Source organism: Triticum urartu, chromosome 6A (assembly GCF_056163025.1).
Source record: "Triticum urartu cultivar PI428250 chromosome 6A, HENAU_Tu73, whole genome shotgun sequence".
NCBI lineage: Eukaryota > Viridiplantae > Streptophyta > Magnoliopsida > Poales > Poaceae > Triticum > Triticum urartu.
Window position 1 is genome coordinate 420,739,105 of NC_141878.1, and position 13,668 is coordinate 420,752,772.

Sequence of the window (13,668 nt, forward strand, 5' to 3'; positions counted from 1 at the left end):
ATGTAGCCGTTTTAAGATAATACTGGCTGTCAGCACCGCTTGCTTCTGGCGACTTAAGAAACCCTTAATCATCTTTAATACCTGCAACTGTTTAAACATTATCACATAGTTACCTGCATGTCATTAGGCCCCTTCTTAAGCCGCCATCTTAAATAACCCAATAGTGTTTGTTCTCCGGGTTATAATAAACCGGAAAAATTTCCTTTATCTTGTTGTAGGCTTCAATTTACCCAATGACACCCAAAGTTGTTAAACCTCAGATTACCTGCAACTGGGTCCCATCCATTGTTACAGAGAGCAAACTGTCCGAGCTTGTAAAGTCTGGCCATCTGCCCAAGAAGGACGTCATGTCTTATCGTGCTCCTGAACCGTCTGAAGAGAAACCTCAACCCAAGGAAGGGAAGGTGATCATTTTTACCGATCACATGAGCCGGGGATTTGCTCCTCACGGTTCAAAATTCTTTAGAGACGTTCTGCATTTCTTTGACTTAAGACCTCAAGACATCGGGCCCAATTTCGTGTCAAATATCTGCAACTTCCAAGTTTTCTGTGAGGTCTACCTTGGAGAAGAACCCAGCCTACTTTTGTTCAGGGAATTGTTCTATTTGAACCGGCAGGATGAGCGCGCCAACGGACCCAATCTAGAACTTGGTGGCATCTCGATTCAGCGACGGAGAGACTGCCTTTTCCCTTATGCTGAACTGCCGAGTCATCCAAAGGATTGGAACCAAACGTGGTTCTACTGCCAGGACACTTCTCCGGCTGGTGAAAACCCGCTGCCCGGCTTCCGCGCCTTGCTCCTTGAATCCAACCACCCGCCGCCGGACAAGTTGACTGCTATTGAATGTCTGCCACTCACCCCCACTATTAAGAAAATTAAAGCTCTTTTGGGGAATGGTTTAGATGGCATCGACCTGGTCCGAGTCTGGGTTGCTTGGCGAGTGATTCCGTTAAGCCGCCGCCCTGGCTTAATGTGTACTTACTCAGGCGAAAAGGATGACCCACTACGTCATAGTCCTGATGACTTACCAGTTGATGCGGTGGAAGCTACAACCCAATCTTTGCTGAAAGAGGGCACGGTGACTAGTAATGCCTTTGGCTTACTTCCTTTCTGCAAGAAGAACCCGGTCCCTCTAGTGAGTTATTATCCTCCACAATTATCTTTATTATGTTATACCTTACCTTTACTCATAACCCTTTATCCTTATTCATAGGCAAATAGTGACTTCTGGAAGGTCAAGTATGACCATGAGGCTGCCGAACAAGCCAGAGCAGCAAAAAGAGCCGAAAGAAAAACCGCTAAGACTGGAACTTCAAGAAAGAGGAAACCCAGCGCCTCAGACATGATGAAACTGGATGATACTGATGATGAAGAAGAGGTAACTCCTAATTCCTCTGACTCTTTTATCATCTTGTTATTGACATTAATTCCTTTCAGGAGGATACAGGAAACAGCCAAGCTGTTGAAGAGGTAACTATAATCTCCTCCGACTCAGAGCCTTTACCGAGGTTGAAAATTCGAAGAGTGACACGGAAAGTAAGATTTTCACATCCTTTAGCTTACCAAGACCCTCAATTTCTTTTGAAGCGACAGATTTATGAGAGCCGGAGGCAGACCCGGACCAACAAAGACGTGGAACTCTCCTCCAGCTTACCTGATGTGACCAGGAAGCGCCAGGCTGAGGTTATTTCCGATTTACGCCTTCTTTTTCCTTTGGAGGGTTTCATTCGTCAGCCTCTCAATTCCTTTGACTCCAACTATCAGGATATTTCACCTTCCTCCGGTGAGTCTATGCAGTCCAACATGCCGGCCTTCAAAACTGCTCCCGGGTAATATGAACTTGTTGTACCTTATGCCTTATTTTACTCATATTTTTTGTATTTAACCTATCTACCTTTTCCACAGTGTGCAAGTAAAGCCCAGCAAAAGGGCAAAAAAGAATAAGCCGCCCCAAGAGCCGGTTGTGACAGAACCGGAGCTGGGCACAGCTGCTCCTGACGCCTCTGCTCACGAGCCGCCGCCTCAACCATCTCATGATGTTCCTATATCTTCCTCTGACCCACCTACTGAGCAAACCCTCAACGACTCTAATAACCCGGAGGCTCCTAGCCCTGCCAAGGCAGATGATCCGGAAGTTGAGATTCTCAAGACTCAGTTTGTTGAGCCGGCACAGCCAACTGTACTTGCCAAGTGTTCTGCTAAAGAGGAATTGTTAGAACGCCGAAAGGCCAAGCTGGACGTCACTGACTATACTCATTTGAGTATTGGAGAGATCGTCTCCGGCTATATCAATCAAGTACATAGCAGCCGTGACCTGGAAATTGACATGGTGAAGCAGATACAACAAAAATCTGAGGTATGACTTATGCTAGCTTTGTTTAACCATACTTACTATACCAGCCCCCAAGTCTATTGCTTATAAGTAAATTTGTTGTAGACTTTAGAAAATTTCCTAGCACTGCTTATCCGGCTTAGGAAAAAGACATTTAACCCGGTTGTAGCACTTGCGATACACATTAGCCCCCAAGTGCCAAACATCTTTGCTTGCAAAGTGCTTGGGACTTAATTTCCATGAACCGGAGTAGTAATTGAGAGTTCTTCAGTATACATTAGCCCCCAAGTGTCAAGTATCTTTGCTTGCAAAGTGCTTGGGACTTGATATTATTTACCGTAATCTTGACTACTATCTAGGGCAATGCAGGCCATCATAAGTCAATTTGAATCGGAGATTGTTGACCTAAAGAACCGCGTGGCAGCCCAGGAGATTGAAACTCAAAAAGCTAACTCCAAATTTGAATTCAGCGTCTCTGAACAAGAGAAGCTGAAGAAAAATTTTGAGTCGGAGAAGAAAATTTGGGCTGATGAAAAGGCCGCACTGGTGACCCGGGCCGAGACAGCAGAGACATCGCTTGCGGAAGCAACGGCTGAACTGTCCGACTTAAAGCGCCAGATATCTCGAATGGTCTCATCAATCTTTGGTGAGTGACTTACTCAAACCTTAAACACTGCAAAACTCCTTTAATGACCATTTCAGTTGTTTCCTTCGGCTCACCTTATGCTTAATAACGCAGGCCCTAGGAGCACAAATCTGAAGCAGAACATGGTGATCAAGCTAAAGGCAGTTTATACTCTGGTGGAACAGCTCTACACCGGGTCACAACGTGCTCTGGCCGTTGTGGCTTTATCAAATGATGTTCCCTATCTCCTGCAAGATGTGCTGAAGCGGCTTGCTGTGCTACCTCAGCGAATCCAAGAGTTAAGACGAGCATCTGCAAGAGCCGGAGCTATAGCCGCATTGAGCCGAGCCAAGGCATGGCTTCTAGAGCTAGACCCCGGTGATATTGCTCTTGGGTATCCACATTTGAAGGAAGGTGGCACTGTGTTTAATGATAAGGACTTCACCGCCTGTGTGAAGAATATACGCCCGGTGGCTACTCTTATTGGGAACGACACTGACCTCACCAAGTGTCAGCCGGGTTATGACAAGGAGAATCCGAGGATCCCCACACCGCATTATGACAATGCCAGCTTAATCCCTCCAACCCGAAAGCACACCTTTGCCCCTGAAGTCGACCCAACCGGTTTAATAGATGATGAAGCTAAGTTTGAGGCCTTGAGTGGCATTGACTGGGCCTCATCATCCTTCCAGGACAAAATAGCCGGCGGAGAGGCGGATAAGGATAACCCGGAGGCTTCAAGTCAACCCCAAGAGTAGATTGCCAGGCGCCACCTGCTTATGTCGTGGTAGAAAAACAATGCCACATCATTCAGACTCAGAGAGTCTTGTAACAGAGTAGAAAATACCTTGAGTTTTGCTATGCCTTTGCACATGCTTATGGCCCTTAATACTTGCATAAGCCGCCGTCACTATGCACTCTGTAGTTTATATAAATCCGTTATGTCCTTTGCAGAAATGTCTTGCATTGCCCTGTAATTCTTACGGCTGCATTTCCGGCTTATATAAGCCAACCTCCGAGGGTAAGTTTAATCTCCTGAAAATTGGCACATAAAAGTTCACCTGGTACTTAACAACCTGATGTAACCAACATTAATCCTGGAGGATTGCAATGTATTCCATTGTATTTTCAGAGGGGCGCAAGATATTCAATGTTGATACTTGTAAAATATGATGAACAAAATTCAAGGGTTTCTGATTTGAATACGATCAGTGAACCGTTCCAAAGGGGTTGAGCTAAGATTCAGATACGACCTGTTAGCCCCCGGTGGATGTGGCGATGCCGATCAAGTGGGTATCGACAGCTATGTTCTCTTTGGTTCGAATACGACCTATGTTTGAACAGGAAGCCCCCAAGTGACCATAAGAGTTGTTTAATGACGCTGATTCGAATACGATCCACGTCAGACCCAAAGGGGTTAAGCTATGATTCAAATATGATCAAGAAGCCCCCAAGTGGGTTTGGCAGTATGCCGATCAAGTGGGTATCGACAGCTATGTTCTCTTTGGTTCGAATACGACCTATGTTTGAACAGGAAGCCCCCAAGTGATCACAGCTAGATTCAGATATGATCATAAGCCGGACCAAAGAAAAGCCGGATTCAGATATGATCCGCTTCTCCTTGGTTATCTCCACTACCTGACAAAAAAACACATAAAACTTTTTTTGGGAGTGGAAAAAAGGACAAAGGTCCTGCTTTATTGCTTTATGTAACACATATAGTATAAGTATATACACATTAGAGCCGATGGCTCAAGTATAATAAGGCCGAAGATGAGGGATATTCCACGGCTGACGGGTCTCCTCCTCCGACTGACGCGAGTCTTTGTGCTCCCGAACGTCGATAAGGTAATATGATCCGTTGTTCAGATTCTTGCTGACTACAAAGGGTCCTTCCCAAGGAGGGGATAGCTTGTGCATGTCATATTGATCTTGGATGAGTCGGAGCACTAAGTCGCCTTCCTGAAAGGTTCTGGACCTAACCCGGCGGCTGTGGTAGCGGCGCAGGTCTTGCTGGTAAATAGCCGAGAGGGCTATTGCCAAGTCTCTCTCTTCATCCAATAGGTCAAGTGCGTCTTGCCGAGCTTTTTCGGTGCCTTCCTCAACATAAGCCGCCACACGGGGTGAATCATGACGGATGTCACTTGGCAGGACCGCCTCTACTCCATACACCATGAAGAAAGGCGTGTAACCTATAGATCTGTTAGGTGTAGTATTGATGCTCCAAAGTACAGAAGGTAACTCCTCCACCCAACAACCCGGCGTCCGCTGCAAGGGGACCAATAGCCGGGGCTTGATACCCCTCAAGATTTCTTGATTAGCTTGTTCTGCTTGACCATTGGATTGAGGGTGAGCCACAACTGAAACGTCAAGCCGGATATGCTCTCGTTGACAGAACTCTTCCATAGCTCCTTTGGAGAGGTTAGTGCCATTACCAGTTATGACGCTGTGTGGAAAACCAAAGCGAAATATCACCTTTTTCATAAACTGGACCGCCGTGGCTGCATCACACTTAATGACTGGCTCCGCCTCCACCCACTTTGTGAACTTGTCAACCACCACCAAGAGGTGCGTCTTTTTATCCTTAGACCTTTTGAAAGGCCCGACCATATCAAGCCCCCAGACTACAAACGGCCAAGTAATTGGAATCATCCTCAATTCTTGAGCCGGCAAATGGGCTCGTCGTGAGAATTTCTGACATCTGTTACATTTACTGACCAGGTCTTCTTCATTAGCATGAGCCGTCAGCCAATAAAACCCATGACGGAAAGCTTTGGCCACAAGAGATTTTGAGCCGGCGTGATGACCACAATCGCCTTCATGAATCTCACGACGGATCTCCTGACCTTCTGTAGGTGACACGCAACGTTCAAATGCTCCAGTGACGCTGCAATGATGTAACTCGTCATTGACAATTGCCATGGACTTGGAACGCCGGACGATTTGTCTTGCCAAGGTCTCATCTTCAGGCAACTCTCCCCGGGTCATATAAGCCAAATAAGGCACTGTCCAATCCGGGATAACACGGAGAGCCGCCACCAGCTGTGCCTCCGGGTCTTGTATTGCCAGATCTTCCTCTGTAGGTAACTTAACAGATGGATTATGCAAAACATCAAGAAAGGTGTTAGGCGGCACCGGCTTATGCTGAGATCCCAGCCGGCTTAAGGCATCAGCCGCCTCATTATTCCTTCGATCAATGTGTTCCACCACATAACCCTTGAAATGTCCAGCCACATCATCGACTTCACGACGGTAAGCCTCCATAAGGGGATCTTTAGAGTCCCACTTGCCTGACACCTGTTGAGCCACAAGGTCTGAGTCTCCCAAGCATCTTACCCGGCTCAAGTTCATCTCTTTGGCCATCCAGAGACCATGGAGTAGGGCCTCGTACTCAGCTGCATTGTTAGTACAAGGAAACATAAGCCGGAGCACATAACAAAATTTGTCACCTCGAGGGGAAGTTAACACGACTCCAGCCCCCGAGCCTTCCAACTGTCTGGATCCATCAAAGTGAATAGTCCAATAAGTGTTATCGGGCTTCTCCTCAGGTGCATGTAGTTCTGTCCAGTCGTTGATGAAGTCCACCAAAGCTTGAGACTTAATGGCAGTGCGTGGCACGTACTTTAGACCATGGGGCCCGAGCTCGATGGCCCACTTGGCGACTCGTCCTGTAGCCTCTCTGTTTTGAATAATGTCTCCCAAGGGGGCAGAACTTACCACAGTGATAGGGTGACCTTGGAAGTATTGCTTCAACTTCCGGCTTGCCATGAACACCCCGTACACAAGTTTCTGCCAATGAGGATATCTCTGTTTTGACTCGATGAGTACCTCACTGACATAATAAACCGGTCGTTGAACCGGATGTTCCTTACCAGCCTCCTTGCGCTCTACCACAATTGCCACACTGATAGCTCGTGAATTAGCAGCCACATATAACAGCAAAGGCTCTTTGTCAATGGGAGCTGCAAGATCTGGCGGCTCAGATAACTGCCTCTTCAAATCCTCAAAAGCAGTATTAGCAGCATTACTCCAGACAAAGGTGTCTGCCTTCTTCATCAGTTGGTACAGCGGTAGGGCCTTCTCACCTAACCGGCTTATGAACCGGCTTAAAGCGGCAACACGACCTGCTAGTCGCTGAACATCATTGATACAGAGAGTGTTCGTTAAAACAAACTAAACAGAGAGTGTTCGCTAAATAAAATCGATCGGAAATAAACCGATAAAAACCCTAACCTAAAAAAATAAATCGATCTAAACCGAAGAAGAAGAAAAAATCCAAAAATAAACCGGTGAACCAGGACGGTTTTGTACCGGTCTATGATGGCGACGAGTCCGGCGACTCTGGCGAGGCGGCGGCTCCGGCTGCGCGTGGCGGGCGGCGGCGTCGGCGGTGCGGGGCGGCAGCTTGAAGTGGCGGCAGTGGCTAGAAGCGGCAGCGGCGCGGTGGCTTGGTGGGGAGGAGAGGAGGCGGCGGCGGGGCTCCTTATAAAGGTCCGAGGGGGGTCTGCCTTGGGGAGGAGGGCGCTGGGAGGAGTCCAGCTCGTAATCGAGCTCCGGCGGCGGCTGCGCGGAGTCCTCGCGCGGGAGGGAGGCGGCGCGCAGGCGGGCCGGCCTACTCGGCTGGGCCTTCGGCCCAATCAGGCGGGAAGAAGATTTTTTTAATATAAAATTCCGCCCGAAGAAAAATCCTAATAAAATATAGAGAAATTCTAAAAATACCAGAAACAATTTTCGCCGTCTAATCCTATTATTTAGAACAAAGTGAATATTTTTCTGTCCTAAAAATGCAATTTTCAAAAATGCATATTTTTTTAGTTCAAATAAAATAGCTAATAAAATCCCAATAAAATATAAATTTGATTTTAAATTTTCTTCTCCAATATTCCTTTCTTTTGAAGAAGTCATCTCATCTTCTCTCTTTTATTTTAAATATTGGAAATAATTGGAGAGAAAAATATTAAAATCAAATTGATCCTCTTTTCAAATTTGAGAAAATTCAAATATGAAAAATTTATGAAATCCCCAACTCTCTCCTTGGGTCCTTGAGTTGCTTAAGATTTCTAGGATCTCAACAAAAAATGAAAATAAAATATGATATGCATATGGTGACCTATGTATAACATCCAAATTGAAAATTGGGATGTTACACTTATACCAAGAAATTATGAATGATATTGTTGCACCTGCTGAGATAGAAGATATTGATGTTACTATTAACCTTGTTAATACAGATACTATATCACCAATTGGGATTGTTAGAGATGTTGAAGTCTTGTGTGGGAAAATAAAATACCTGAAAGTGCAACTAATCCCCGGGTGGTTTTGGTAATTCACAACAACATATAGCTCATTGAACTAATATCCATTCAAGATTAATGTTTCAGAAAGTTCAATGATTGGTACGACATGGACTAGAAATGTGGACCCCTCAAAATGCTAAGGACACATATTGGCAAAAGCTCAAGACTCTACATTTACATTTTAGTGATCCAAGATCACACTGAGTCCATAGGAAAAGCCAATACTATTAAAAGGGGATGATGTGTTGCTTAATGGCTTGCTAGCTCAAAATGCTTACTGATATGTCCTAAACCTAAAGTCAAACTCGGCCCCACCGATTTGATCCATCCAGCGCCACCGAGTTCACTTGACATAGCCACTGCCAGAAACCTTAATCAGTTCGGTCTCACCGATAGGGATCTCTGTCTCACCGAGATGGGATTGCAAACTCTCCATTTCCCTTCGAAACTCTTCGGTCTAACTGAGATGAGCGATCGGTCCCACCGAGTTGGCAATGCAAACTCTCTATTTCCTTTTCGTAATGTTTCGGTCTCACCGAAATGAGCGATCGGTCCCACCAAGTTTGCCTGACCAAGTCTCTGTTTTCTTATTACTGAAATCAGTCTCACCGAGTTCATGTGATCAGTCTCACTGAGATGTGGTTTCGCCCTAACCCTAGCGCATCGGCCTCACCGAGTTGGTATTGTCGGTCCCACTGAAAAGCCTAACGTTTACATTTTGAACCAGGTCGGTCTCACCGAGTTTCTCTATTCGGTCCCACCAAGTTTGGTAAATTGTGTGTAACGGTTAGATTTTGTGTGGAGGCTATAAATACCCCTTCACCCCATTCTCCATTTGAGAGAGAGCCATCAGAACATGCCTACACTTCCACTACTCATTTTCTGAGAAAGAATCACCCACTCATGTGTTGAGACCAAGACATTCCAATCCAACCACATGAATCTTGATCACTAGCCTTCCCCAAGTTGCTTTCCACTCAAATCATCTTTCCACCATATCCAAATCTGGGAGAGAGAGTTGAGTGTTGGGGAGACTATCATTTGAAGCACAAGAGCAATGAGTTCATCATCAACACACCATCTATTACCTTTTGGAGAGTGGTGTCTCCTAGATTTGTTAGGTGTCACTTAGGAGCCTCCATCAAGATTGCGGAGTTGAACAAAGGAGTTTGTAAGGGCAAGGAGATCGCCTACTTCGTGAAGATCTAGCCAAGTGAGAGAAGTCCTTCATGGGCGATGGCCATGGTGGGATAGACAATGTAGCGACCCGACCCGAATGGATCAAGTGCTCTGTGCTCCGGTGTCATCCCTGGATCAGTAATGCTGACACCACACAGTACATAGAAGGATTTATAGCAGAGTGGCAATCACACACTTATTACATCGTTGTCTCAAAGAGAACTTATTACAATAAATATGGCTTAAGGCCATCTAATAACGATAACAGCGGAAGACTCGGAAGATAAATGGGTCCATCAACTCCAACGGCATCACTGAGTATAGAACCACGACCTAAAAGCACCTTACTCGTCGTTTGAAAAGTCTGCAACATGAAAGTTGCAGCCCGAAAACGGGTCAGCACATGGAATATGCTGGCAATGTAACACATAGAGAGTAATGGAATGAAACAGCTATACTATATGCATTTATGGCTGGTGGAAAGCTCTATGGTTACAGTTTTGCGTAAAGCCAATTTTTCCCTACTGCGAAGGAATAAATTTATTTAACTATCATGGTAGTTGTTAAACATCGAGAATGGTTGACAGCATTCCGATCCCAATTAAGTGAACAATTAAACCCAACAATATTAATTAGAAGTAACATGATGAGATTCACATGATATTCAAGTACTAGATACTCAAGTTGTCCATAACCGGGGACACGGCTAATCATGATTAGTTTGTACACTCTGCAGAGGTTTGCGCACTTTTCCCCACAAGACTCGATCGCCTCCGTTTGGTTTCTCGCACTACATGGTGTTTGAGAAACGGATGACCGAGACACAGTCTTTCAGAAGCGCTAGCACCTGACATGTGGGTAGACCGGTACACCTACTTTCCCCTACATCTACTAGTCTACCCGTAAGAGTTCGCACAACTTAGTCAACTATGCCAGAGCCCATAATGGCTTGTGGCTGCACACGGAAGTTTCTAGCATGAAAGATCTTATGATCCCTTTGAGCCTGGGTGGCGGTCCGAAATAAAAACAGGCAAGTCCTGATAGACATCAGGTGCCTCAATCCACCCAGATGTGTGTTTAAGTTGCCACCTTAGATAAACCATTAAAATTATCAACTCACATCTGTCATGGATATCACTCACCCAATCCACGTCTACTAGCATAGCATGGCATAAATAGCAAGCGTAGAAGTAACTCCCAAAGGTTTCATAATAATATAGGTAATAGGTACTACCTCATCTACTTCCCATCCCTCAATTTAATTAGATCCTAATCATGCAATGTGAGAGGATTGATCTAATGCAGTAAAACATGGGTTGTAGAAAAGGTATGATCAAAGTGTTACTTGCCTTGCTGATGATCCGCGAGACCTAGGGTTTCGAAGTAACAAGCGGCGCAATCCGGGTGATCTATCGCAGACAAACAACAAGCATACAATAAGTAATCATCTAATGCACAGGTAAAACTCGAACAAGAGATTGAACCAGAAAATTCAACTTAAGAACTCCGGTTGCAAAGAAAGAAAGAACCGAACAAACGACGGAAAAACAAACGGCGGAAGAAACAACTCGCTTCTAGCAAGTTGAAACTAGGTCAAATTTTACCGGGGCAAAAACTTGTTTAAGTTGATTAGACGGAACGGCGGTTTTGAAATGAAACTCCAGGCGCTTGAATCACCTGATTCCGATAAACGAGCGGGAAGAAAGACTAGAACGAAGATCGGATCTGAGATCACGATCGGAAAGAACGCGGAATAAAACCGACGAAAAGAAAGAGACGAACGGTTAAACGAACGGGCGTCGTTAACCGGGAAAAATCGGTGATCACATTCGTTGAGACGAACGGTCCGAAAGAAGAACGAAAAACCGATCTAGGGTTTCGGAAGAAAACCGAAACAAAGCCGGAAGAAAACGGAAAAGAAACGGAACGGTTCTTTTAAGAAAAACCGAACCGGGGAAGAAAAAGAGGCGCGGCGCGGGGCTACCTCCAGCGGCGGCGGGGTGCAAGGGCGGCGGCGGCAGCTAGGCGGCGGGGCGGCTAGGCGGCGGCGGCGGCTAGGCGGCGGCGGCTATAGGCGGCGGCGGCTTGGGGAGGAGAGGGGGGGGGGCTTGGGTATTTATAGGAGGGAGGGGGGGTGTTGCTTGGGGGAGGGGCAAGCTAAAAAAAGGGGGAGCCGGCCTAGAGTCCTACTAGGACTCGGCCTAGGGGGCGGCGCAAGGCAGGCGGCGGGGCTGGCGCTGGCGCGCAGGGCGGCTGGCGGCTGGGCCCTTGGCCCAGGCGGGGCGCTGCTCTCTTTTTTTTATCGGTTCCACGCAGAAAAACAAAAGAAAACTAACTAAACAAACTCCAAAAAACCTAAAGTAAATTTTCCCCGACTCCTGGCAACGAGTCGAACAAAATGAACTTTACTTCGGGCCTAAAATGCAATTTTTGAAAACACGCATTTTTCCCTTTCCAAATAAAAAGCAACAAAACTCCGGCAAAACCAAAATTTGATTTATTCATTAAATCTTCATTTTTCCTAAATTTGGGAAAGTCATATTATTCCCTCTCTTATATTTTTGGATATTGGAAAAATAATTGAAGATGAAATAAATAAATCAAATGATCCTCTTTTTTCAAAATTTGAGAAAACTCTAAAATATGAAAATAACGAAATCTCCAACTCTCTCCGAAGGTCCTTGAGTTGCGTGAAATTTCTAGGATCGACCCAAATGCAAGAAAATATGCTATGCATGATGATCTAGTGTTTAACATTCCAAATTGCAAAACCTCTGAGTGGCTTCATCCTCTGAGTGGTGGTTCCACTGAACTTTGCAAAACCTGATAACCTTGCTGCGGGTGACTCTGCTGGCATAATCGAGAATCTTGACTGGCTTCTCCTCATATGTTAAGTCATCCTTCAACTGAATCGCTTCGAGTGGCATGGTATCTCTTAGTGGTAACTCCGCCATCTCGGCGTGACATTTCTTTAGCTGAGAAACATGGAATACATCATGAACTCCTGACAGTCCCTTTGGTAATTCCAACTTATAAGCGACTTCTCCCATACGTTTCAAGATCTTGTACGGTCCAATGAAACGCGGTGCTAACTTTCCCTTAACTCCAAAGCGCTTAACTCCTCGAAGTGGGGATACTCGAAGATAAACTATGTCTCCGGTTTTGTAGACTGTCTCCTTGCGTCTAGAATCTGCGTAGCTCTTCTGCCTGGACTGGGCTACCTTGAGCCTATCGCGAATCAACTTAACTTTCCGTTCAGACTCCTTAATCAAATCTGGTCCAAAGAATTGACGGTCTCCAACTTCGTCCCATGACAACGGTGTCCTGCACCTCCTTCCGTATAAAGCTTCGAAAGGTGCCATCTTCAAACTGGTTTGGTAACTATTGTTATAAGAAAACTCCGCATACGGCAAGTTATCATCCCAGCTAGATCCATAATCTAGTGCACAAGCTCTCAGCATATCTTCCAAAATCTGATTGACTCTCTCGGTCTGTCCATCTGTCTGCGGATGAAAAGCTGTGCTGAACTCTAGTCTGGTACCCAAAGTTTCATGCAACTGATTCCAAAACTTTGAGGTAAATTGGGTTCCTCTATCTGATACGATACTCCTTGGAACTCCATGCAAACAAATGATCCTAGTCATGTATATCTTTGCCAACCTAGCACTGGTTTAAGTGGTCTTAACTGGAATAAAATGTGCTACCTTCGTCAAACGATCAACTACTACCCATATCGAATCGTAGCCTGCCTTTGTCCTGGGTAGTCCCGTGATAAAATCCATGCCTATCTTATCCCACTTCCATTCGGGTATCGGCAATGGTTGTAACAATCCTGCTGGCTTCTGATGCTCTGCCTTTACTCTCTGACATACGTCACAAACTGCTACATATGCTGCAATATCCTTCTTCATTCCGGTCCACCAGAATGTTTCCTTTAAATCCAAATACATCTTGGTATTCCCTGGGTGAATCGAATACGGTGAATCATGTGCCTCTTGCAAAATCAACTTCCTGATCTCCGGGTCATTTGGCACATAAACCGGTCTTCAAACCATAGGGTGTCGTGCTCATCCTCACGAAATCCCTTTGCTTTTCCTTCGCTCAATTTCTCTTTTATAGAAGCAATCTCCTTGTCAGATTTCTGAGCTTCTCTGATCTTATCCATCAATGTTGACTGAATCTCCAATGCTGCTACATAGCCTCTCGGAACTATTTCCAAACATAGCTCACG

General features: G+C 45.6%; 1 protein-coding gene across 1 annotated transcript; it reads left to right on the top strand.

Moving 5' to 3' along the window:
* Positions 1 to 1,346: 1,346 nt before the first annotated feature.
* LOC147965498 (uncharacterized) lies at positions 1,347 to 3,716 on the top strand. The gene is made up of 6 exons (XM_087530485.1): positions 1,347 to 1,379; positions 1,442 to 1,684; positions 1,766 to 1,830; positions 1,907 to 2,357; positions 2,703 to 2,979; positions 3,073 to 3,716. The coding sequence occupies exons 1-6, from the start codon at positions 1,347 to 1,349 to the stop codon at positions 3,714 to 3,716; spliced, it is 1,713 nt and encodes a 570-aa protein (XP_087386611.1).
* Positions 3,717 to 13,668: the final 9,952 nt, after the last annotated feature.

Bases quoted from the DNA above. Each gene is read 5' to 3' on its own strand.
- LOC147965498 (XM_087530485.1), top strand. From the start codon at position 1,347: ATGAAACTGGATGATACTGATGATGAAGAAGAG. The intron at 1,380-1,441 runs GTAACTCCTAAT...TCCTTTCAGGAG, and splicing joins ATACTGATGATGAAGAAGAG to GATACAGGAAACAGCCAAGC. The intron at 2,980-3,072 runs GTGAGTGACTTA...TTAATAACGCAG, and splicing joins AATGGTCTCATCAATCTTTG to GCCCTAGGAGCACAAATCTG.